The 25,176-nt window shown below is 36.6% G+C and overlaps 2 protein-coding genes across 2 annotated transcripts in view; one reads left to right on the top strand and one right to left on the bottom strand.

The window, feature by feature from the left end:
• Positions 1-21,230, top strand: part of kcnc2 (potassium voltage-gated channel, Shaw-related subfamily, member 2) — a 112,404-nt gene extending 91,174 nt beyond the window's left edge. Inside the window, exon 4 of the mRNA XM_051890975.1 lies at positions 21,132-21,230. Within this exon, the coding sequence (XP_051746935.1) occupies positions 21,132-21,145 (14 nt within the window). The 3' untranslated portion in view covers positions 21,146-21,230. The remainder of the gene's footprint in view (positions 1-21,131) is intronic.
• On the bottom strand, positions 971-24,683 carry frs2a (fibroblast growth factor receptor substrate 2a). The gene is made up of 7 exons (XM_051890976.1): positions 24,312-24,683; positions 8,527-8,634; positions 8,215-8,306; positions 7,512-7,698; positions 7,290-7,427; positions 7,050-7,213; positions 971-6,193 (listed from the first exon to the last, which is right to left on the bottom strand). The coding sequence occupies exons 3-7, from the start codon at positions 8,278-8,280 to the stop codon at positions 5,231-5,233; spliced, it is 1,518 nt and encodes a 505-aa protein (XP_051746936.1). The 5' UTR covers positions 8,281-8,306; positions 8,527-8,634; positions 24,312-24,683; the 3' UTR covers positions 971-5,230.
• Positions 24,684-25,176: the final 493 nt, after the last annotated feature.

The raw sequence follows: 25,176 nt of genomic DNA, 5'->3' as shown, positions 1-25,176 counted from the left end.
AACATGCAATAATTTGCATATAATCTCCAGAACAGAAAACTATTAGATAAAACCAAAAACTTCATAAAACTTTTTTCATTTTGATGACATATAGACTTTTTGGATATTTTTTGATTTATGGAGTAATAAAAAGAGATACTGTCAACAGCTAGAGGAAAAAAAATAAAAAATAAAAATCTCAAAAACATCCAAAACCCACATTTAAGTGTTTAATTTATCACACGTTTGCATCTGTAGTGTATGTAAAGCTGCTGAAGTGGAGATTTCTGACTCAAAATCACCGCTTTAATGATGTGATATAACTGAAATCTGCAGATGCAAATAGATAAAGTGTGATAAATTAAACACTTAAATGTGTACTTTGGATCTTTTCTTTCCATTAGTCTGAAAGAAAAGCAAAATCTCAAAATTGATCAAACTTAAAATCTTACTTTTAGTTATTATAATTAGACATGAATATATACAACTGTAAACCATTATTATAAAACAGACACAATGATAAACCTGTTTTAATGTCAGTTTGATTTGGAGTGTCATACTGCCCTCTGGTGGTCAGTGCTGAAACTATCCACAGCTTCTGCTCAATGTTCAGCACTGCTTGAATAATTTATCAACTCGTAACCACCAGGTAATTGGCTTTTTCTTGCTGTTTTTGTCATTTTGGCTCAGTAATGAGAAGATTTTGTCCCAATACCTCATTTATTAGGCTACCGTACAGTTTATCAAACTTGTCTCTTGGGCCGCATGTAATTGTGTTGCTGACATGGAGTATTTGTTCTTTTGAAATATGCTTGTCACACTGCAAGAGCAAAACAGCATTGGATTACATTAGCTTGTGAAGGTGGCATCTTCATATCGATGTTTTCATCTATAGAAATCAGACAATTCTGTTGCTAAAAAACATGAAATGGAAGTTGTCCCAATGCACAACATCATCGGAGATTAAACTGATGGAGACACTCAGAAAGAGTTTCATTTGGATTTTTTTTTAATGATTTTTTGCCATGCTACAAAAATAGAGTTGGCACTGATGGCAAAGTAAAGGTTGTAATTTTTAAGTAACTAAGTTTTTAAGCAAGTAATTTTTAAAAAACAAACAAACATTTTACTAAACTGATATCAATACCCAATATATCAAATGCAAATATCAAAACTAGTTTCAGTACAACGTCCGTAATTGTGAAATACTCGTATAGGAATGTAACCTCACACACACACACACACACACACACACACACACACACACACACACATAATGCATCTTTCCTGAAAGATCCCGACAGTCATTCAGTTCCTCAGATTTGGCAAATGATCTTGATTTTTACAGTTATTTCATTAGCACTACTGAATGTCATTTTGTACATGTGGACGTTCCTATATTTGCACACTCTCTCAAAAAGGTAGAAAATAACATGATAATAATGCAATAAACTTTACAATAGAAACTTTACAAAACCGTCTGTCAGTCCTCCACTCGCCGTAAACAGATTTGTCTTTTGTTTGGAAACATTCGAGTGCATTCAGACGAGCGATACAATCACATTTGCCGCTAAGACACACATTTGCAGCACCGCACAATCCTCCAGGTCCTTCTGAAAACAGCGTGACGCACGAGACCGCCTAAAGTGTTATGATCGACCACACTGCATGATTTACTACACTGATGTGTTTGTGAAATACTATAAGAAAAAAGACGTCTCACTCGAATCTCATGCCAATACTCATCATACATTGGAGTGTTTGATAGGTTTGATAGGGATGCACTGATTCAATTTCTCTGATGCTTGTTTTTATATTATGAATGTAGTTTTTTTTGGTTTGATGTTTAAAAAAAATTACATTGAACCTCTAATCGTAACATTTTAAAGGTGCAGTGTGTAAATATTAATGGCATCTAGCGGTGAGGTTGCAAATTGCAATATAGAGAAGCTACGGTGGCCAACACAGGACAAAGATGAGACAGCGGAGAGTAGCCAGTCAAGCAAACACACTCTGTAGAGCAGTTTGTCCATTTAGGGCTACTGTAGAAACATGGCGGTGCAAAATGGCAACTTCCATGTAAGGGGACCCGCGGTGTATGAGATAGAAATGGTTCATTCTAAAGGTAATAAAAACAGAACGGTTTATTATGCAAGGTCTTTATACACCACTGAAAACATAGTTATGTATATTATATTGCATTTCTGTCAATAGATCCTCTAAAATTTACACATTACACCTTTAATGTTTTTGTGTGTAAAATTTGATATTTTAATGTGTAACATCATATATATAAGTTCCAATATCAACCAATATCAACCAATTCCAATATCAACCAATTTTTGTGGGGGAAAAAAATCATAATAATAGAATTATCATTATTTTTTAAGAAACCTGTTTAAGTTTAGGGGGGAAATAAGCCCTGATTTTATGTGCTTCCAATTTTGGTCAATAATTGAAGGGAAAAAAAAAACTGTAATTTGTCATAAGTAAATATTTAAATTATTATTATTATTTTAAGAAAAAAAAATTAAGTTTAGGCCAAAATAAGCCCTGATCGTATCTTTTATATACCAATATTGTCCAAAAAATATTTGTAACCTGTCAAAGGAAAATAAATAAGCCCTGATTTTATCCGCTTCCAATATTGTCCAATAATAGAAAAAAATTGTAATCTGTCAAAGAAAAAATATAAATATAAAATTATAAATTTTATATTTATATATATATATATATATATATATATATATATATATATATATATATATATATATATATATATATATTTATGCACATACACAATTTTATTGTAAGATTTATAATTTTATTTGAATTAAAAAAAAAAAAAAAACTCACAATTATGAATTTTTTTCCCCTTCACAATTCCGAGTTTATATCTTGCAATTCAGAAAAAAAAGAATTGTGAAATATAAATTTGGAATTCTAACTTTATTTCCCGCAATTCCGATTTTATAAATCACAATTCTGACTTTTTTCTCAAAATTGTGGGATATAAACACGGAATTGTGAGGGAGGAAAAAGTCAGAATTGTGACAAACTTGGTAGGTAATTGCATTTTTTTTTTTTACTTTTTTTTTTTTTTTAGCTCACAATTCATATTTTTTGAAGATATAAGCTCTCAATTGTGACAAAAAAAGGTTGTAATTACCCTTTTTTTTTTTTTTTTTTTTTTTTTACATGTGGAAACAAGCTTCCATAGTTTACTGAGTATCTTGGCACATTAAAGGGATAGTTCACCCAAAAATGAAAAAGATATTTTGAAGAATGTTGATAACCAAACAGATTCTGGTCCCCATTGACTTCCATAGTATTTGTTTCATACTATGGAAGTCAATGGGGCCCATCAACTGTTTGGTTACCGACATTAAAACATGCTTTAATTTGAGGGAAAAATAAGCCATGATTTTATCTGCTTCCAATATGGTCCAATAATTTAAAAATAAACTGTAATATTGTCCATTACCGTTATAAATCACCGATACATAATGCATCAGTAATATTATTACCTGTACAGATTCTACACCTGAAAACCCTTTTAAACCACCTGTAGCGGAAAAAACACTCGTCAAATATCAGAGTTTCTTAGCAACTGAGAGCCGGGAGATAGAAAAGAGCCGCTCTGAGACACACTGGAGTCTATCCGGCGGGGCAGCGAAGCGTGTCTTTGGTCGACAGACGTGAGCGTACAGCTAAAAACACACACGCACACTTGCGCTCTCATTTGGGATCACGCTAGCAGAAGGGCTGTGGAGTGAGAGCGAGTGTTTAAAGTGACTGCAGTGAACCATGTGATTCTAGAATACCGTAGTGAGCATATTTTATTGCTCTCAAGTGCAAAATGAGTGACTTACATCGACGAAGTAACCACAAAAAAGACGTATCTCGAACACTTGGATATTTTTGAAAAGGAGAGAAAAACATCACAGCATTGGTGAATGAGGTCTGGTAAACCATTTAGTGTTTCCTCATCTGTACCTGTTTCTGACCTGCGTTCTTCCGCCACAGATGGTGAGCGGTGGGTGTATGAAGATAGGTCAGTACACTTGAAAAGTACAAAACAATATAGTACATATACTTAAACTGAGTGAATCTCACAAAACCTGTCACGCCCTGGTCATATTTCATCCCGAATCAAAAGAAATACAAACTTAGATTTTGCATAATGAAAATGAAGCTTGATATTCTGCAGCGTGACATTATTTTCAAGCACATTTATCATCCATAAATTCATACCCGGGTTTGTGAGAAGGGGAAGATCACTTATTAACATTATTTAAATTCTTCTAAAATAAAAATAACAATTGTAATCAGCAGTTGAAAATTCTGAAACAACTTCAATGTCTATGATAACAATCCTTAATTATAAAATGACTGAAAAATGATGATTTAAACAACTTTAGAGTTTTATGAAATGATAAACCTTTAAACCATTATTTAAGAAAAGGGTAATAATATTGTGAAATTTTATTGCAATTTAAAATCACTGCTTTCTATTTGAATATATTGTAAAATTTAATTTTTTTTCCTGTGATCAAAGCTGAATTTTCAGCATCATTACTCCAGTCTTCAGTGTCACATGATTCTTCAGAAATCATCCTAATAATTTGGTGCTTAATTATTACAATTTATCATTGGTGCTCAAATATTAATAATGTTTTTTTTATTATCAATGTTGACAGTTTTTGCTGCTTAATATTTTTGTGGAATGTTTCTTGAGCAGCAAATCATCATATTAGAATGATTTCTGAAGGATCATGTGACACTGAAGACTGGAGTAATGATGCTGAAAATTCAGCTTTAATCACAGGAATAAATTACATTTTAAAATATATTCAAAAAGAAAACAGTTCTTTTAAATTGTAATAATATTTCAAACTTTTTACTGTATTTTTGATCAAATAAATGCAGCCTTGGTGAGCATAAAAAGAACATTATTATATATTTGTGTGTATGTGATTAAATGTGATTATTTAGATTTTAAGGATCCATTTTTGTTTTTTGTTTTTTTTTTTTTTTTTTTAGAATTTTTTGTTCAAATTTACAGCATGCGCATATATAAAAATATGGTCTGAACCGAGTTTGCAGGTACAAAAATAGGGTAAATTTGGAATAAAATGATTTATTTCTTTCGATTTCACAGTGAAATGTGACCTGACAGGTTTTCGTGAGATAAACTCTTGCATTCTGGAAGGAGTAAACCGACTGGGTTGCTGGATCAGTGCTGGTCGGGTCACATGGGCAGGTCGGTGCTGTTGTGTCGAGTTTTCCTGGATGTGCCGTCGTCCCGTGGCTGTGCTTTCTGCAGGCTGGACATGGCGGCCGTGCGCTCGATGTCGATGACGGCGTACAGCTCTGTCCGGCGCGTGGGGGTGGGCGGTAAGGGCGTGGTGGGTGTTTTCGGGGTGTGAGGCCCGCTGGAGTCCGACACTTTGTCCATCTCTACCTCAATATAGTTGAGCTGCCGGAGCGGGTCGCCCACCCCGAGCCTTCGGAGGTCGAAGTTGAATACGGTGGGCTGAGTGCTGGAGCAGTGGATTTTGTGTGCGCTGAGTGGCACCGTGACGTTCTCCGTGTTGACGTAGTTGTGCTGGGGATCGAGGGAATGGAAGCCATTCAAAGAGGGTGACTTCAGATCGTCCTCATCCTCTGCTTCGCTGTTGGGTTTGCGGGTCTCCCACACGGGCGGCAGCGCCGGCAGGTTCTCGTAGTTGAGCAGCGCAGTCCGCCGTTGGGCTGAGTTGTTGGCGTTGTGGGCGTCAGGAAGCGGAACAGGAGGTCTGTTGCGTCTCGCTCCGGAGCTGACGGGTGCTGCCACACCATTTTGCTGATCGTGGGGCGTCTCCTTGCGCTCGTCGCTATCGTAACCGGTGTCACAGTCTGTCGCAGGGCCCGTGCTGCCATTCACAGTCTTTCCAGGAGAAGTGGCGTTATCTGTACTAGAGCTGGCCACTCCTGTGTCCTGATCGCTGACCTCTTGCTGTCTCTCCTTGAGTAGCATCTGTCTCTGGACAGGCGTAGGGCCTAAAACAAACTTTACACCCTCTGACTCCAAAACCACGTGCGGCTCAATCTCATTTGACGACGCTGGGTGTGCGCTTTCTGGATTGGACGTCCGGAGCTCCAGAGGGGCGTGGCCACTGCTACGACAGCGCCGTTCCTCTTGTAGTCCCGTCGTGTTGACGTAAGTGTGCACCTGAACAGACAGTACATTCATCAGACGAAAAAAATATGAACGACATTTTTTACGTTTTCTTATAAAAATGTGAGGAGTGCTTGTACGCACGAAAACCAGGGTAATACCAGGGTATTGCAGGGTATTCAGGTAAATACAGTCATTAGCATTAATGTAAGCATTAATCTAAATTTAATTTTTACAATGAAGCCTATCCAGTGTTATTTTACATTTGATTACTTAATTTCTGTAGTATTTCTTACCTGAATACTACTGTTAGACCCACCTGAAAAACTAAAACCATTTTTATTTCATTTGTCTCTTTATTTTATCGTATTTATTTGTGCTATCGTTTGCAATTTGTTTATTTTTTCTTATTTTATTACTGACTGTTTACTTGTCTTTTTTTGTAAAAAAGCAAATTTCATGTTTTACAACTTTATATATGTATATACATGTCATAACATATGAACATAAAAATATAAAACATTAATAATACAACATAAGAAAATATATTTTACAAAATAAAAACAAAATATAGACTATACAGGAGACACTATTTTTTGGTAATACTACAATAAGGTCTCATTTGTTAAAATTAGTTAATGCATTAGTTAACAAGAACTAACAATGAACTTCTACACATTTATTAATCTTAGTTTCGACATTTACTAATACATTTTTAAAATTAAAAGTTAATGCACTGTGAACTAACGTGAACAAACAACAAAATGCATTTTTATTAACTAACACTGACCAAGATTATAAAATATCGTAAAAAAAATATATTGTTCATTGTTAGTTCATGTTAGCTAATGCATTAACTAATGTCTTAATGTAAAGTGTTAGCCTATGTTTTTGAAGTGCGTCTGCGTACCGTTTCATCATTGAGCAGCAGTGGGTGTGTTGATTCCTCTCCTACTGATGGTAACCTAGTGCTGCCCACTGAAGGATGACGACTCGAAGGGCGTGAGGAGGCGTCGCCAAATGACGGGTAACGGCCAATTCCATTGGCTACTGTTGGGACAGAGTAACCTGGAGCTGTAGAGAGAGCGATTGAGAAATTAGTCAGAGAGTCCAATATGAATGTGAAGGCTGGAAGTGTGTCTGTTCTTACTGGTGGGAGTGTGTGGCGTCACTGGAAGCTCAGGCTCCAGCACTGGTTCCTCCACAACACTGATGCTGTTGTTGTGCATGATGTCCTGCAGCATATTAAAGATCTCCTCGGCCCGTGCACACTTGAACGCAAATATCCCTGAAGAGAAGAAGAGTGAAGAATGAATATGAATGACAAGTAAAGCAACAAATATCAGTCATACAGTAAAAAGCAGAGTCTTACCTTGACCGGTTTGGCAGCGCCGGCCGCTCTCGAAGGAGAAGAGGTTGGAGTCGTATCCATAGCGACGCAGGCAGAGGTAGGGCCACTTAACGGCGTCTCGTTTGCGCGTGTGCAGAATGAGCTCTTCCTCCGTTAACTCCATCACGCCCGAGCCCAGCTCATTACCATCATCATCCACGTTTATCACCTACAAACACACACACACACACACACACACACACACACAACACACACACATCATTTTCAGCATCTGCACACTTCTGAACACAACTAAGTATACTTAATATGAATTATTAAATGTCATTTTATTTGACACATACACGACCAATCAAAACTTAATCTAAGTTTTAATCTCTTAATCTTAAACTAAATCTTTATTTTTTTTTTTTTCAACAGATCAAAATCCTGTTGATCTAAAAGCTTCTACTTTAATGACTGGACTGAAATTATATATATATAATTTTATTTTATTTAATTTTTTTAGTTAACTCAAAATCATTTGTTTTAAAAAATTTATAAAAAAAGTTTAGGGGAACAGTATCTGATCCTCTGAGAACACAAGAGCTGATTTATTTTCTTATTAGAGCACTTAATGATATGGTACGCAACAAATATGAGAACTTTACTCTCTGTAACACATGGAATCTGTTCACTGCAGTACTTGCAAGACAGACAGACACCTTCAAACCGTTCCATCGCTCACCTTGAATTTGTTGTGATGGTTGTCAGGGATGATCTCTTTATCGGGACAGCTACAACAGCTCCCCATGGCGCCTTTAACACACCATTGGACCCCTGCGCAAAAGAAAAGATGTGCAGAGAGAAACAGTTGAGATGGAGAAGTACAGGGAGATATTAAGAGAGACAACAAAAACAGTTCATAAACATCACATAGTGCTGTGTTTGCTACGCTGTTTATTTAGAGGTTGGTAAAGCCAAAAAAACATTGATCTGTCCCATTTCTGTAGACCCGCGTTTACTGTGATCGTCCAGCAGAGAGCGCTCCAATGCTCACCTACATCCAGCCATCAACAGTTCTGCTCGTCTTGCCGACACACACTGCCGTCACAGCTCAACAGCACTTCCAGCATGTTTGCGTGTGTGGGGAAGAGAGATCAGCTTCCTGTGGAGGCAAAAACACACAAAACAAACTTAAGAACTCATTTTGTTATCATGCATATACTGTAATGTTCAGTGAATGAAGCATGGAGACGTTTATCCACGTCTCTGGCATTGTTAAACCCTACTGAGTCATCAGAAATGCATTATATAAAATAATAGATACAGTTCTTTTATAATATATATATATATATATATATATATACACATGAAATATCTAACATTGTAATATTTTGTAATATTTAACGTTTTATTCAATGTGTTGCTTGCCGTCTCTTTGTTATTATTTGTGAAATTTACTAGCAATTCCTGAGTGAAAATTGTTTCAAAGCAAATCCATTTTTTTGTAGATGATTTAAAACAATCTTAAGTAAAGACTGGATTCTGACTTGAGTCCCACAGCCGCCCTGCACGTTTATAATTCATGCACACACTTCATTTACATAAACATCTCCAGAAATATGTCCCAGATCATAACAGCTGTTTGTTTTGTTTTTTTGTGTGTGTTGTGCACTTCATCTTGCTGCTTTTTTGCACCTGATTTCTCTTTCTGTGATCAATAACATACATCTGATTCAGTATCTTTTATTGTGACTTACATCCTATGAGTCTGTTTTTAAGGTTTAGAGGTCATGTACTCCAGCTACATATTGAGTGATAGATGGATGTGTGAAACTCATCTGTCTTAACTGTATAATTAGGCTAGTTTCAGGTTCAGGGGTTCATTTCTTGGGAAGCTTTTATTAAGACGCATTGAAAAACTGCTGGACTAAATATAACAGCATCTTAGAAAAAAGCCTAAAGGTCTGTTCACACCAAGGATGATAACTATCTTTTTCGGTCTGGTTCGCAGGGAAGCACCCGGAGATGTTGCTTGGTACTCATACTTTACGCAGCGAAATTTATTCTACAAGCTGCCTAAATTTAAAAATAACTTTGTTCACTGTAGAAATTAAATATAGGTTCATCTTTGTTAAAGCTGTATTTTATATTTTATTAACATTAATGACAAAGACAACAGTAGGAATATTAGGCTGCTGTCACTTTAAGACCGTATGCATGGATTGAATATGCTGACACACATCCAGTTTCTTTCTCAACTGTTGTTCACTTATGACATAATCGAGAGAATACTTGCTGAGATGGGTATCTTGACAATTTTGTGTGTGTGTCTGTTCAAGTGCAAGTAAATGCGAAAGAGGAATCAATTCAGTGTTCAAGTGCCTCTCTCTCTGCGCACACGTGCTTCGGGTACGTGCGACTGTGTGGAAAAAAAGTCCCAATTTTCGCCTCTTCTTCCGCGTTTAAAATCATTTGAATGTGTAAACTGGCAAGAAAAAAAACACGTCCAAATGATAAACTTTCATTCTATGATGATTAAACTTAGCAGTTAATCACGTGTGCCGAAACGTGGGGCCTGGTCCGTACGGATCAACTGCGATCCGTTGCACCCCTAATAATTACACATTTAGCAGACGCTTTATCCAGATCAACTTACAAAAGAGGAGCAAAAGCAATCCGTCAAAGAGCGGACAACATGATCAAAGTTGAAAAATTTGCCCCAAAACTACAAGCATTCATAGCAAAGTTAATGTTGTGGCACAACCTTTAACAAAAAAGGCAACAGATGATGTTAAATAAGAATTTGCAGCATGACCTAAAGCTCAGTTCATTATCGCCACTCATGAGGATGAGACGTGAATAATTCATGAGCTCCAGTAAAGCTCTGCTCTAGTTTACAGTTCATCTTCCTGCAGGAAACAAACCGTTTGCTCGCTCGCTCACATTATCACTCATTATACAAGGTAAAATTGATTTAGTACACCACACACACACACACTAAAAACAAACTCTTACACACTCTATGACTCTACAAAAGTCAATCCTCAGAGTTTGGACACCTTGTTATACATCAGAACTCCTTTATGAAAAAATTAACAGTCAAGACTGCAGCGCTCAGTTTTTCTTCTATATTTAATGAGAGAAGTATGTAGGGCGTAGCGTGGAGGGAATTTCATCAGCAAAACCCGGCACCAGCCCGAATGTGTCCCACCTGCCCAGGTATGTGGAGGTCATGTGACTACAGCACACGTACTGCTCACATTCCATCAGTTTAACATCCATCAACCAGAACAACTAATACAAATGCTCACAATCTCATTCGCTTGTGTGTTCAAATCAAAAAACACTGAGTGATTAGGCATGTTTGCACAACTGCGAATGAGATTTAATAGTGTGTTAATTATGATTGCAACTGAGGATCATCATGACACCCGCTGCAATTTCACTGAAGATTTCAAGTCAAAACGCCTACGACAAACTCACCAGAGCGTACACCGTCTCTGCCTGTCCGTACGGGACAGATTAGCAGCGACTCTGGCACGGCACGTCGAGATTCACTCATTCCTACTGCATGTTTGGGCAATTATCACCCCACGTAATGAGGGAGGTCATGACTAGCCTGCAATACCCTGCTAAACCACGAGCATGAGTCAGCCTCACGGCGAGTCATATTACAGCAACAATCTCAACCCACACAGGTCACACAACTAAAATTTAAGAGGTCATTATCACGGCTCTACCTGGACGAGTCTCAGGTGCATATTTGATCAAACTAGTTGCATGCAGATGTTTGTTTGTTGCTGCGTGCAACCAACGAGGATCATACAAAAGAAAGTTGGAGAATGTTGAGTTGATAATTTATTTTCTCTCCCATTGCATTAAATTTAAACTGCAAGCACAACTCTACTAAAGCATGATTTCTTATGGTGTGATGCTAGATATACATGCTCATTGAGTATTTTAATATAATGTTTTGTCCAACATGTAATGCAAACGTTCAAGAACAGTTAACAAATCGAATGTCAAATTATAAATCATTTGTTTTCAGTAAGAGCGCTTATCTATATCAAGTCATACTTTGATGATACTAAAAGCATGAATTAGGGATGCACCGATATGAAAATTTTGGCCGATACCGATAACCGATAATTCTTTATATTTGAAAGCCGATAACCGATATATTGCCCAATAAATCTAAATCAAAATTTATATATGATTTTTGAGAGCCTGATTACAAAATCAAAAGTCTCACCATTAAAAGCCATGTCCCAAGCACACAATTATAATGATGTTATATTATATCATTATAATTTTATGTAGCCTATATGACAGACTTGTCCTGCACATTAACTGTATTTTCCTTTTTGAAGTGATTCTAAATCATATTTCAAGCAATTCAAACCCATCATGGTGAACCGTGTGCATCTGAAGTGTCTCAGCTGAAGGAAATAAGCCATTATTTATCGGATTTAATATATCGGCCAAATTTTCTTATCGGGCCGATAATGATAATATTAAAAATGAACATATATCGGCCGATACCGATATGGTGGCCGATATATTGTGCATCCCTAGCATAAATAATTTATTTGTAATTGAAATAAAACTGAAAATGAGTTATGGCTTAGTCTGATTATCAAATATTCCGATTCTGATATTTTCTGATGTATTGCGATTCTCTCTTGAATTGTATCTGAGCTTAGTTTTTAACAGCAGATGGCACTACGTGCTTTAGAAACACACATACTCAGCTTGCTTCCAGTTCCTTTACACACAGCACTTAAAAATTATTCATAAAGTTCGAAAAGGTTGAAGCGGATTACAAGGGTGTTCGCAGTGGGCTGTGTTTACATTAATCTTGCGTCATAAAAGCATTCTGAGCCAAGGTGCAAGTATATTTAACCACTTAAATAGCTGCCCAGCACTTCGTGAGCATTTGAGTGTGCGGTTAAAAAGTAGCCTAGAGTGCCATCTGCTGTTAAAACTAAGCTCAGAATCGATTCGAGAGAGAAAATATCAGAATCGATTCAGAATTGTATCGCGAATCCAGAATCGATGTATTATCCCAGCCCTACACATTCGTGGCAATCGCACAGCCCAATTCTCATCATTTGCATCACCCTTTGCGAATTCACATCTTTGCATTGACTTTGTATGTAATATGTAAAATATTACTTGCGCAAAATAATTAAATTAGCTTTTGGTGTGCACACACTATTATAAACCAGCTGTTGTCAACAAAATGACGCTTTAAGGGATATTTCTTATTTTGTATTTTTAGTTTAATACAAACCCTATTCCAAAAAAGTTGGGACACTGTACAAATTGTGAATAAAAAAGGAATGCAATGATGTCGAAGTTTCAAATTTCAATATTTTATTCAGAATACAACATAGATGACATATCAAATGTTTAAACTGAGAAAATGTATAATTTTAAGGGAAAAATAAGTTGATTTTAAATTTCATGGCATCAACACATCTCAAAAAAGTTGGGACAAGGCCATGTTTACCACTGTGTGGCATCCCCCCTTCTTTTTATAACAGTCTGCAAACATCTGGGGACTGAGGAGACAAGTTGCTCAAGTTTAGGAATAGGAATGTTGTCCCATTCTTGTCTATTACAGGCTTCTAGTTGCTCAACTGTCTTAGGTCTTCTTTGTCGCATCTTCCTCTTTATGATGCGCCAAATGTTTTCTATGGGTGAAAGATCTGGACTGCAGGCTGGCCATTTCAGTACCCGGATCCTTCTTCTACGCAGCCATGATGTTGTAATTGATGCAGTATGTGGTCTGGCATTGTCATGTTGGAAAATGCAAGGTCTTCCCTAAAAGAGACGAAGTCTGGATGGGAGCATATGTTGTTCTAGAACTTGGATATACCTTTCAGCATTGATGGTGCCTTTCCAGATGTGTAAGCTGCCCATGCCACACGCACTCATGCAACCCCATACCATCAGAGATGCAGGCTTCTGAACTGAGCGCTGATAACAACTTGGGTTGTCCTTGTCCTCTTTAGTCCGGATGACATGGCGTCCCAATTTTCCAAAAAGAACTTCAAATTTTGATTCATCTGACCACAGAACAGTTTTCCACTTTGCCACAGTCCATTTTAAATGAGCCTTGGCCCTGAGAAAACGCCTGCGCTTCTGGGTCATGTTTAGATATGGCTTCTTTTTTGACCTATAGAGTTTTAGCCAGCAACAGCAAATGGCACGGTGGATCGTGTTCACGACAATGTTTTCTGGAAGTATTCCTGAGCCCATGTTGTGATTTCCATTACAGTAGCATTCCTGTATGTGATGCAGTGCCGTCTAAGGGCCCGAAGATCAGTGGCATCCAGTATGGTTTTCCGGCCTTGACCCTTACGTACAGAGATTGTTCCAGATTCTCTGAATCTTTGGATGATATTATGCACTGTAGATGATGATAACTTTAAACTCTTTGCAATTTTTCTCTGAGAAACTCCTTTCTGATATTGCTCCACTATTTTTCGCCGCAGCATTGGGGGAATTGGTGATCCTCTGCCCATCTTGACTTCTGAGAGACACTGCCACTCTGAGAGGCTCTTTTTATACCCAATCATGTTGCCAATTGACCTAATAAGTTGCAAATTGGTCCTCCAGCTGTTCCTTATATGTACATTTAACTTTTCCGGCCTCTTATTGCTACCTGTCCCAACTTTTTTGGAATGTGTAGCTTTCATGAAATCCAAAATGAGCCAATATTTGGCATGACATTTCAAAATGCCAAAACATTTGATATGTTATCTATATTCTATTGTGAATAAAATACAAGTTTATGAGATTTGTAAATTATTGCATTTCTTTTTTATTCACAATTTGTACAGTGTCCCAACTTTTTTGGAATCGGGTTTGTATTTTTATTTAGTAACAATAATTAGAATTAAAATAAATTATTGTTTTTCTTAAATACTCAGTGAAATATGATATTCATATTTATTATTTTGTATTTTAATATTTTACATTAATAATAATACTTATATTAATATATAATCACAATTTTTGGTCAAACTGTGCAGCCCTACAAACAAGCACAGCATTTTTTTTTATTTTTTTTTTTTAAATCGCAATTAGATTTACCCTCCAAATCGTGCTGACCTAAATATATGTATTTGTAAGAGAGAGCAAGAAAAACAGGCAAGTTTAGCGTGAGGGGCAAGGGGTCATGAGGCGTGCTTACTACATACTGAGACCTCCAGGGAAAGATGGACGACAAGTCAAACACTTTCACTGAAAACACAGGGGAACCGCTGCGGGTAAAGATTGGACTCCCTTGACTTCATCACCCTCAAACACACACACACGTACTCGTGGGCTCTGTGTGTGTGTGTGTTACAAACCATGCGATGACTGAAGCCACTGTGTCTCTCCCCCGCACAATGTTCGCATTCCACGGGGCACAGGGTGTGGATACAGAGGTAGATTTTTTCTTACACAAAAATGCCTTTCTATCTCTCTCTCTTCATCTTCGGTTCGCCCGCTCCTCCTCCGCTGGTGCTGCAGAGGCTTGTCATACGGCGGCCAATCTGTGACTCACTGGATTTGCATTCTGGGAACGGTGTGGGGTCACTGAAGCACTGAAGTGTTATTCTGCATTCGTAAAGAATTCTAATAGTATAAACAGCGCGCTGGAAAGAATGAGTCAGGAGACGCTCTTAACTAGCACTTTAGAGCTCGTATTAACAGCCATTTGAAGCCATCACATGCAATTTGGTTCAGCATCTTGCCAATTTGCTTGTTACTTGCGGTCCATCACGTAAATTGAAACGTACAGCTCTGACAGGTAACTGAACTGTAGCACCACAATACAGCATTACATTGTGTGCCATGACGCGGACAGCTTCGCAAATTCCAGCGTAACTGCATCTATTTATATCTGCTGAATAAATAAAAGGGCATTCAGAAGAAACATTTGAGGCTATAAACAGCTATTCTGCTGAGAAAAGATGTTTTCCATCGGTTTTTAGTGCTTGCTATACAATAGGACTTTTGCAAAGTGAATGATTGCCAGTGAATTTAAACTAGGGCTGCAATTAATCAAAATAAAATTAATTGTAATATGACTGCAATTTAATTAAATAAATATATGCACTGCATGTTTCAGCAGATCAAGAGCGTCTCGTCTCGGTTCGCATTAACTTTCCTAACTTTTAATGAGAAGTACTTATGACAAACCGGCTGTTGCAACAACAGAAAAGATTTAAAGGGATAGTTCACCCAAAAATGAAAATTATCCCATGATTTACTCACCCTCAGGCCATCCTAGGTGTATATGACTATCTTCTTTCAGACGAACACAATCAGAGATATATTTAAAAATATCCTTGCTCTTTCAAGCTTTATAATGGCAGTGAATGGGGGACCACATTTTGAAGCCAAAAAAAGTGCATCCATCAATCATAAAAGTAATCCATACGGCTCCAGGGGGTTAATAAAGGAGCGAAGCGATGGGTTTTTGTAAGAAAAATATCCATATTTAAAACTTTATTAGCTATAATAACTAGCTTCCGGCAGACGGCCATACGCATCAATTTGAGGTGGAAGAGTGAACTCTGACCCGACGCATGACATAATGATGAATGTGGAAGCGCAGATGATAGAGCAAAACAAAACACCAGTCACGAGTCAGAAGTCTAAAAAGACAAAAAAACGATAAAGAGAAGTCGACTTGCACAGTATGCGAATGCTCGTCTGCCGGAAGCTAGTTATTATAGTTCATAAAGTTTTAAATATAGATAATTTTTCTTACTAAAACCCATCGCTTCGCTTCAGAAGGTCTTTATTAACCCCCTGGAGCCGTATGGATTATTTTTTATAATGGATGGATGAATGGATGGAGGACTAAGGATATTTTTAAATATATCTCTGATTGTGTTCGACTGAAAGAAGATAGTCATATACACCTAGGATGGCTTGAGGGTGAGTAAATCATGGGATAATTTTCATTTTTGGGTGAACTATCCCTTTAAGGGCTCCCTGCGATTTTTGCGCCAAAATAAAAGCTTCATAGTTCAACATTTGAAATGAAGAAATTAAGACATTATTATTAGTATATTAGTAAAAATGGTATATTCGTTGTACTGTAAATAAAAATTTTTTTCAAAAATATTAATACTCAATATTTTTATTCAAAAGTGAAATAATATGATATATCCATATTTTGTATTTTTATTATAATTTTTTTGCATTTTTATTTTAATATTTTTATTTAGTAGTAATAATAATTATTGTTATAGTGTTATTTTAGTTTTTATTTTAGCTTTATTAATATTTAGAGTTAGCTTTTATTTTTATATCTTTAGTTTTCATATTAATTTTAGATTAATTTCTAGCAATTTCACTGTCATTTTATTATTATTTTTTTATATTGCTATTTGTATAATTTATTTCAGTTTTAGTTTTATTTCCAGTTAATAATGTTAGTGCTATAACTAAAAAGTTTTTTTTTTTTTTTTTTGCCAAGGCAACATTTCTAATTTTTGTTAAATTTAAGTTTTCAACTAATATTTATACTTTATTTCAGCTTTATTTCAATTAACAAAAATGTTTTAGTTAACTGCAGCCCTACAACCAAGCACAGCAAATGTGGAGATTTAAAAAAAAAAACAAGAACAAAAAAAAACGCATCTCAAATCGCAATCGCAATTTTTGCGAAAAAAAAAAAAAAATCCCCAAATTGTGCAGGCCTAATTTAAACGCTCTGGGTCTGAATTACATTTACATTCATGCATTTGGCAGATGCTTTTATCCAAAGCGACTTACGTTGCATTCGAGGTATACATTTTATCAGGGCATGCATTCCCTGGAAATCGAACCCGTGACCTCGGTGTTGCTAGCGCCACGCTGTACAGTTAAAGCTACAGGAATGCATTAGCATGGTACAGGGATGTGCACTGTACATGCGCTGTGAGAATGATGGTGGAAAGTCATGAGTGGGGGATTAGCATGAACTAACCCCACACCTTTGAACACGGCATTCCAAGCCTGGGAAAAAACACGCCTCGATGCAGCGACCCTCCACTAACTCCTTACACAAAGCTACATTCTCCAGAGTCCCAACTCTGAAATAAAGATACACTCCTTCCCTTCACACTGGAATGTAAACACCATTTAACGTTGGGTTTCTTGGGCTTTCTGGTTTGGAAAAATAGGATGCAGAAATGCATGCTTGCTTTAAAGCGTCTATTCCCAGGGGAGGGCTATAGATATGACAGACAGTTCGTCTCCAACTGGCAATGAATAAGCGCCACGGCACACCCACTCATTAGGACAAAGATTTATTTCAACTTTAATGGCTCTGACAGCGAAACCGTCCAGACAGGCATCAGATGATGCTGACTGAGGGGGAAAAGAGCTATAGCTCTCAATCCAAAAACAGGAGAATAAATCAGATCTATTGATCAGAGACTCATGATAGGCTTTTAGAAAAGAGGTGGACATCTATTCTCCACACCCGTGACAGTTATTAATCATCATCACGGCTTGACGTGTGCATTTATCAAACATTCAATTGTTCATTTAGAATAGTAAAAGAAATATCAGCCTTTAACCCTATAAAGCCGACTGTATTATATTTGATACGCAAATTTCGAAGGCCTCTAAATGATCAACATGATCAAAACCTGTTGCATACAATCTAACTGATAGTTTATACTCTCTAAAAAATGCTGGGTTAAAAACAACCCAAGTTGGGTTGAAAATGGACAAACCCAGCGATTAGGTTGTTTTAACCCAGCGGTTATTAAATTGCTTATTAATAAATGTTCACCTTTTGATTATTATTGTTGCCTCTAGTAATTATGTGTCTGATTTTTAATTTCCAACCTATTGTGGGTTCATTTTAAGCCAGCCATATAGTAATTTTTAAACAATAGTTGAGTTAAATAAAATTACCCAGGTTGTTTTAACCCAGTGGTTGGGTTAAATGTTTGCCCAACCTGCTGCATAGTTTTATTTAACTCAATTATTGTTTAAAAATTACTGTATTGTTCTCTTAAAATGAACCCAAAATATGTTGGAAATTACCTTTTAAACAATAGTTGAGTTAAATAAAATTACCCAGCAGGTTGGGCAAACATTTAACCCAACCACTGTGTTAAAACAACCCAATTGCTGGGTTTGTCAATTTTCAAACCAACTTGGGTTGTTTTTAACCCAGCATTTTTATAGTGTACTAAACCATACTAAAAACAAGACTTTTTCCAGTTCAGAACTGATCTGCAATATTTAGGAAGAGACTGGAAACGATTTCTATTCCTGAGACATAATACAGACGTTGCAATGCACTAGTAAGCAATAGCATTATTGATTTTTGGGTGTCCTGAGGTCACAGTCCTCCAGAGGACTAGTTGCATTATGAACAGTTATGCAGAAATGACAAGCTGTAATGAGTATTCACTAACAGGCTAATTACAGAGCTACAGTTATGCTGTAAGTATGATCAGCCATATGTTTAAAAGCAGCTGCAATGAGTGTGTGTGGGACGGGTGGGAGGTAGAGAGCTCTCCAGTGAGTGTGTACACTAATATTTTGCTCTCCTGGCATAAGAGAGAGAGAGAAAGAGAGAGTGAGTTCTTCCTCGTACGGCTATGTCACCCCAGTAACCCGGCGCTCCCAGTATGGCCAGCTGGTGAACGCTGAGCGACTCGCACACTTCAAACGAGCACCAGAGTTTACTTTACCTCCCACCAGAAACACAGAGGACGAGAGACACCGTGTTAGAGCGGGGGAGGTAAAATAGGAGATTATTTTTTAACTCATACCAACTCTGGTGTGAAATACATGGACGTTTTACTACAATGCAGAAATTATATATTTGTCTTGCAATATCTGAGTATTAAAGGGGACCAATAATGCTCCTTTTACAAGTTGTAATATAAGTCTTTGGTGTCCCCAGAATGTGTCTGTGAAGTTTCAGCTCAAAATACCCCACAGATCATTTATTATAGCTTGTCCAATTTGCCCCTATTTGGGTGTGAGCAAAAACACGCTGTTTATGTGTGTGTCCCTTTAAATGCCAATAAGCTGCTACTCCCGGCCCCCTTTCCAGAAGAGGGCGGAGCTTTAACAGCTCGCGCTTCGGTTGCTCAACAACAACAAAGCTGGAGAATCTCATGCAGCCAAAATGAGGATTGTCAGTAACGGTGTTCAGCCTTACATTGTTCATACCGCAAACAGCAACATTACACACTAACTAAAGTTAAAAAAAGTGAAATCATAATCAACCACCCCTTTAAAATATGCATATGCATGCATTACTGTATTATTCTTTATCCTCATTTTTTTATTTTAAACTTGTTTAAATATAACTAAGGCATCCCATCTCCTTTATTGTATGTTTAATCTCACAAAAAAAACAACATTTCCAGGTCACAATTCACCCCAAAATCAAAATAAAACAATGTATTGTGCATAAAAAGAAACCTATTTTAAGACCAGTACTTTATTCATATTTCACCCCAAGTCCACATGAAAGAAATAAATTATATTTTGCATGAATGAAGAAAGTAATGACTTTTTTTTTGCATTGTGACATTTTCCTAAAATTGTAAACCATTCCCCCCCCCCCAAAAAAAATATTAATTTGTGAATTGCAGTAAAGAAAATATGAGAATACTATCATGAAATTTGTCACAATGCAAAAAAGTCTTTATGCAAAATATGATTGTATTTCTTTCTCATAATTTTTATAATATGATCATAAAAATGATCATTTACATTAATGCTGTGAAAATATTTGTTTATAATATAATGTAACTGGCAAAATGTAATTGAAATTTAAAATGCACAATGATTGCGGTCACCTCAAATAATTGTGATTAGACTGAATAATCACGATCAGACAGTTAATCGATGATTGTGACAGGCCTAACTAGGCATGATCTTAAAAGCTTTTGTGAGATTCATCCTGTAAATGGTGCAAATAAATCTAATTCAGGCCTCCAATAAAGGGCTATGATGAAAACGAGGAGCCTCCAGTGAAACTATGAAATAGTGTCTGTTAGCTCTTCACATAGCAAACAAGCTTAAGCTCGTGTGGGAGGCGCAAGATCAGAAAGAGAACGGCCGACCTCGCTGCATGATCCTTCTCAAGAGAGGACAAGAGAAGGGGGAGGGAGAGAGATAAAGAAAGTCCATCTGAAATACAGAAATCAAGCACAGGTCAGTTCAGACACTGAGGACGCAGAGGCCGTAAAGCCTCGAGGGTCAGGAGCAAGTCTTAAGGCCCTGTTAGACTCACGGTGAAGTTTTTTTCGTTCCTCGCTTTGGGGTAAAAAGAAGTTCGAAATACGTGAGCAGCGGTATACTGTTCGATGTTGAGAACGCCGTGTAGATGAATATGATAATATGTGCTGTGTGTTTTCCTTTCAATAACAAAATAAACATAAAACAAAAATGATAGTGGTGAGAAAACAGCATCTAATCATAGCGATGTGGTGTTTGAACAAGCTCTGCAATTCAGCACTCCAGTAAAGTCATGCCACGTTTATTTATAAACCACATTATACAATAGATTGTTTAAAAGTATCAAAGTATCAAACATGAAAAAACCAGTGTCAGTGTCTCTTTCAATTGAAATTACAACTTCAGTTTGTACTATAAAATGGCTCTACAGTGTATTCATGTTTTTACTCGCAGATGTACGACCTTGACGGACTGAACAGAAGAAATGAACCAGAGAAGATTTCCATGTCAAAGAAGCCATGAAATAAAAAAGGTAACTGCGACTCTTTATTTCACAATTCTGACTCCTTTTTTCACACTTGTGAGTTTTTTTCCTCACAATTCTGACTTTTTTTTCATTGTGAGTTATAAACTCACAATTGCGAGATATAAAGTTGGAATTGCGAGTTATAAAGTCAGAATTGCAAGATATAAACTCGCAATTGCCTGTTATAATGTCCAATTGTGAGGGGAAAAAGACTGACTTTAAAAAAAAAAAAAAAATTCGCAATTTGAGAAAAAAAAGACAGAATTGCCAATTTATATCTCGCAATTCTGACTTTAAACACGCTATTCAGACTTTAAAATCACACAATTGTGAGAAAAAAAGTCTGAATTGTGAGATAAAAAGTCCAATTACCTTTTTTATTTTTTTATTTAGTGGCGGAAACAAGCTTCCATCCTTAAAGGGATAGTTCACCCAAAAAAAGCATTTACTTTCCAAAACTGTATGACTTTTCTTCTGCAGGACATGACAACAATATTATGTCTTCTGTAGAGCTGACTTATATCTGAATCAAATTTGTTTCATAATTGACAAATGTTTGCAAAATGACACTTTTTTTTTTTTTTTTAACTCAATCAACACCGAACTGAATGTTAACACTATTGTCTTTTTAGAGCTGCTTTAAAGCAGAATTTGTCTCATATTTGATGAAGTTTACATTATTGATTCTGTTATTTCCGAAGCAGGTTTGAAACAATCTTGTATAAAGCGCTTTATATATAAAGGTGAACTGAACGTTGGGAATATCGAATGCTGAAGAACGTTGGGGTCCAAAAAAACACAAATGTTTCAAAATATATTCTTTTGTGTTCCACAGAAGAAATGGGATAAAGTCACTTTTTAGGGACTATGAATGCTCTCTGTGATAAAACATTTCTAGAAAAGTTAGTATGTTACTATTCTCATTAATGCATAAAAAAATTGTTATCGTGGAGTAAAAAAACTCTTAAAAAGGAGCTCAATTTATGTGCTCCTAACAAAGACAAGATGAAATTGCAAACTTTAATCAAACTGAAGGTTAAACGCTGAATAGTTCTGGTCGTCTATCGTGTCATTGAACGATTCTGATGATGATTCAGCTCAATTCTTCCAACATGGCTATTATGATAGAAGAATGAAAGAAAAACTGCCGAGCTGCTCCGAATGTTTTCACAAGAGCAGGAAAGCTATTTCACCGAACCACTGAAAAGAACTGGACGGCCTTCAGAACTTTTGCTCCATTATCTGCAATTCAACACAGCCTCAAAATCAACACATTTCACATTACAGAGTAGAAAAAAATAACCTTTCTGCCATAAACAGAGCATGAAAACGATTAGTAGATGATAAGACATGCCAACAACACTACATACTGAATTTCACTGAGATTTGTGAATATTATTGAAAACTAATGGATACCCAACAACTGGAACAAGCCCTCAAAACGCCAAAAAAATGAAAGCAAACAAGCTAGATGATCTCACACAATACAAACCGCTTCTAATGGGTTTAGACAATGAGGATTTGGTATAAACATATACCTTCCCAATATCAATACAAAGTTAATGCGTTCAAAGCATCGTTTTGCTGCTAAGAGTACATGACGCAGAAGCGCGTCAGAGAAAACGTCAAATGCAATAACGGGAAACCATAAAGGCAGTGCTGCTGAGTCACTGGGCAAACAGGAGAAACACAGTCACCATCAGCACACACACAGATTTGAGGGAGCGTGTGTATTTGACATGTCTTTACGCCGTCCTGCTTTTTGACATCCATCAGCACGAGGCGGCATTAGCTTTATCTTAGGGGTGGTGATGCTCTTGGTCGTCACACCCAAAAGTCCTTCACTTAAGCGCAATCATGACTGTGTCTACTGCCATGACCTAGAATACACCGCACCCATTAGAAAAGTTACTAATATGTCCTCCATTGAGCTTATTCTATCAACAGGCCAGTGATTTGGAGTGGAACATCTGGAGTTATGAACTATTAAGCAAACCAATACTTTTGCATGGGCCAAATCTATCTCTATATAACCCACCAGACAGATGAAAAACCCAGACAATCCTATGTTCATGTCAACCTGACACATAGAAAAAAGTAAAGAACACAACTGCTGCATCACTGCTGACCGCTGCTTTCCCAGAAACCACACATTGTCAGACTGCAAGTGAGGTTCTTGGAAACACACAAACCGTAAGGAGCTCTGTGGATCAATGCTGCTGATGGAGTGTTATGAATCACAACATGTTAGTTATGATACAAGCCGTATGTCTTTTAGTGTTTACGGTAATGGTGAACAGTATACTAAGTATATGCATTGTTTACATTTCACTACATGGAAAAACATCAGGACATTTTGCATAACTTGCACTAAAATGTGATAAAACATGCAAATACCAGTAAGTGTGAATGGAGGGACTCATATAAGCTGTGTTACTGATCATTATCAGGTTTATTAATTAATAAAAATGCACTTATTCATACTCTGGAAGTCAAACTAGTGAATGATGTGTTTATATGGGTTTATTTAAAAACTGAAAGTCTGAAAACCACAAAATGTATCTTTAATGTAATTAATTATAAATAACAACCATGTATGTGGGGCATGATGGTAACTCAACCCTCCAGACCTGAAACTATTCGCCATAAATTCACCATTAAATGCACTTAAAATGCATTTGTAAGTTACAATGATTTATTTTGTGTTTTTCATATAAACACAATATTAGTTCACCATCACTTATCTTTAACTTTTACTAGCGAATTCATGTTTATTGTGCCTATTTGAACCAAGCACATCATATTTGTAAGCTTTTATCAGGATGTTTTGATAAACTCCAGTTTAACTGAACACACACATATCAAAGATGTTTGAACACACCGATGTCATACTCTATTACATCAGAGGATAAACAAGTTTTAAACTCCGTTTTTCCACCATAATAACACACCAAACGGAGAAAATATGTCATAAAACCCAAAGTCTTGGCTGATTTGTGTTATATAATAGTTTGTGAAGCTACTATGCTAATTACGTAGCCAGCTAACAACTAATCACAGCAGAACTGATTTGATTTATAAAAAATATAAGGTAAATGTGTACTTACTATAGTCATATCTCCACTGGCTGAGTTTAATAAGTGCTTAATTGTATAGACGAACGCAGTAAATAAGTGTTTTCCAGTCAAATGTGTAAAATCTCTTCACGGGACTCATCGCCCGAATCAAACTCCCTCACAGACACCAAAAACAGCGAAACTTTTCCATCTATCCATGTCCTGTAGTCCGGAAACGGGGGAAAAACAAAGGAAAACGCTTAAAAATGTTGTTCAGATGCTGATTTTGAAGTCTGGCCGTTTTCACTGTGAATTCTATGTAAATAAATGCGATATTTTCGTTGAGCAGCAGGAGAAAGTGAAGGCGCTCGCGCAGACTCAATGTGAGCTCGCGAAGCTCCGCTCTCACTCTCATCAGGCCCGAGAGAGAGAGAGAGAGAGAGAGAGAGAGAGAGAGAGAGAGAGAGAGAGAGATCTGCCCCATTACTACTGCATCCGGGTCGTGTGTATATGTATGAGGCACTCATTTCTGAAAATACAGAAAATAGAAAATTGTTTTAGCTTTGTTAAGGTAGCCTGAAATAGTCTATATATGTTTCTACATAAAAAAAGATTTGCTTTTTAATAATAGATCATTGTTAAATTACTACATACAGTCTGTGGATTGTAATATCGCAAAGTCTTGTCCTTAATACTTTACACTTAAATATCCTTAATACAATGAAAACTGTTGTATTAATTTGGTGGACAAATCTCATTTTAGCATTTTAATGTCAACATACTGTAAAAAGTGGTTGTCCATTGCTGTATAGTTGTGCTTTAGCAGCCTCTAGTGGAGGTACAAGCATTTTAAGCATTTAAAACAGTAGGTTTTTTTTTCTTATAGGGTGCATCTGAAATCACATACTTCCCTACT

This window comes from Ctenopharyngodon idella, chromosome 4, assembly GCF_019924925.1.
Source record: "Ctenopharyngodon idella isolate HZGC_01 chromosome 4, HZGC01, whole genome shotgun sequence".
NCBI classification, from domain to species: domain Eukaryota; kingdom Metazoa; phylum Chordata; class Actinopteri; order Cypriniformes; family Xenocyprididae; genus Ctenopharyngodon; species Ctenopharyngodon idella.
The sequence above is the reverse complement of the archived record's forward strand: the minus strand, read 5'-3'. Positions and strand labels throughout refer to the sequence as shown.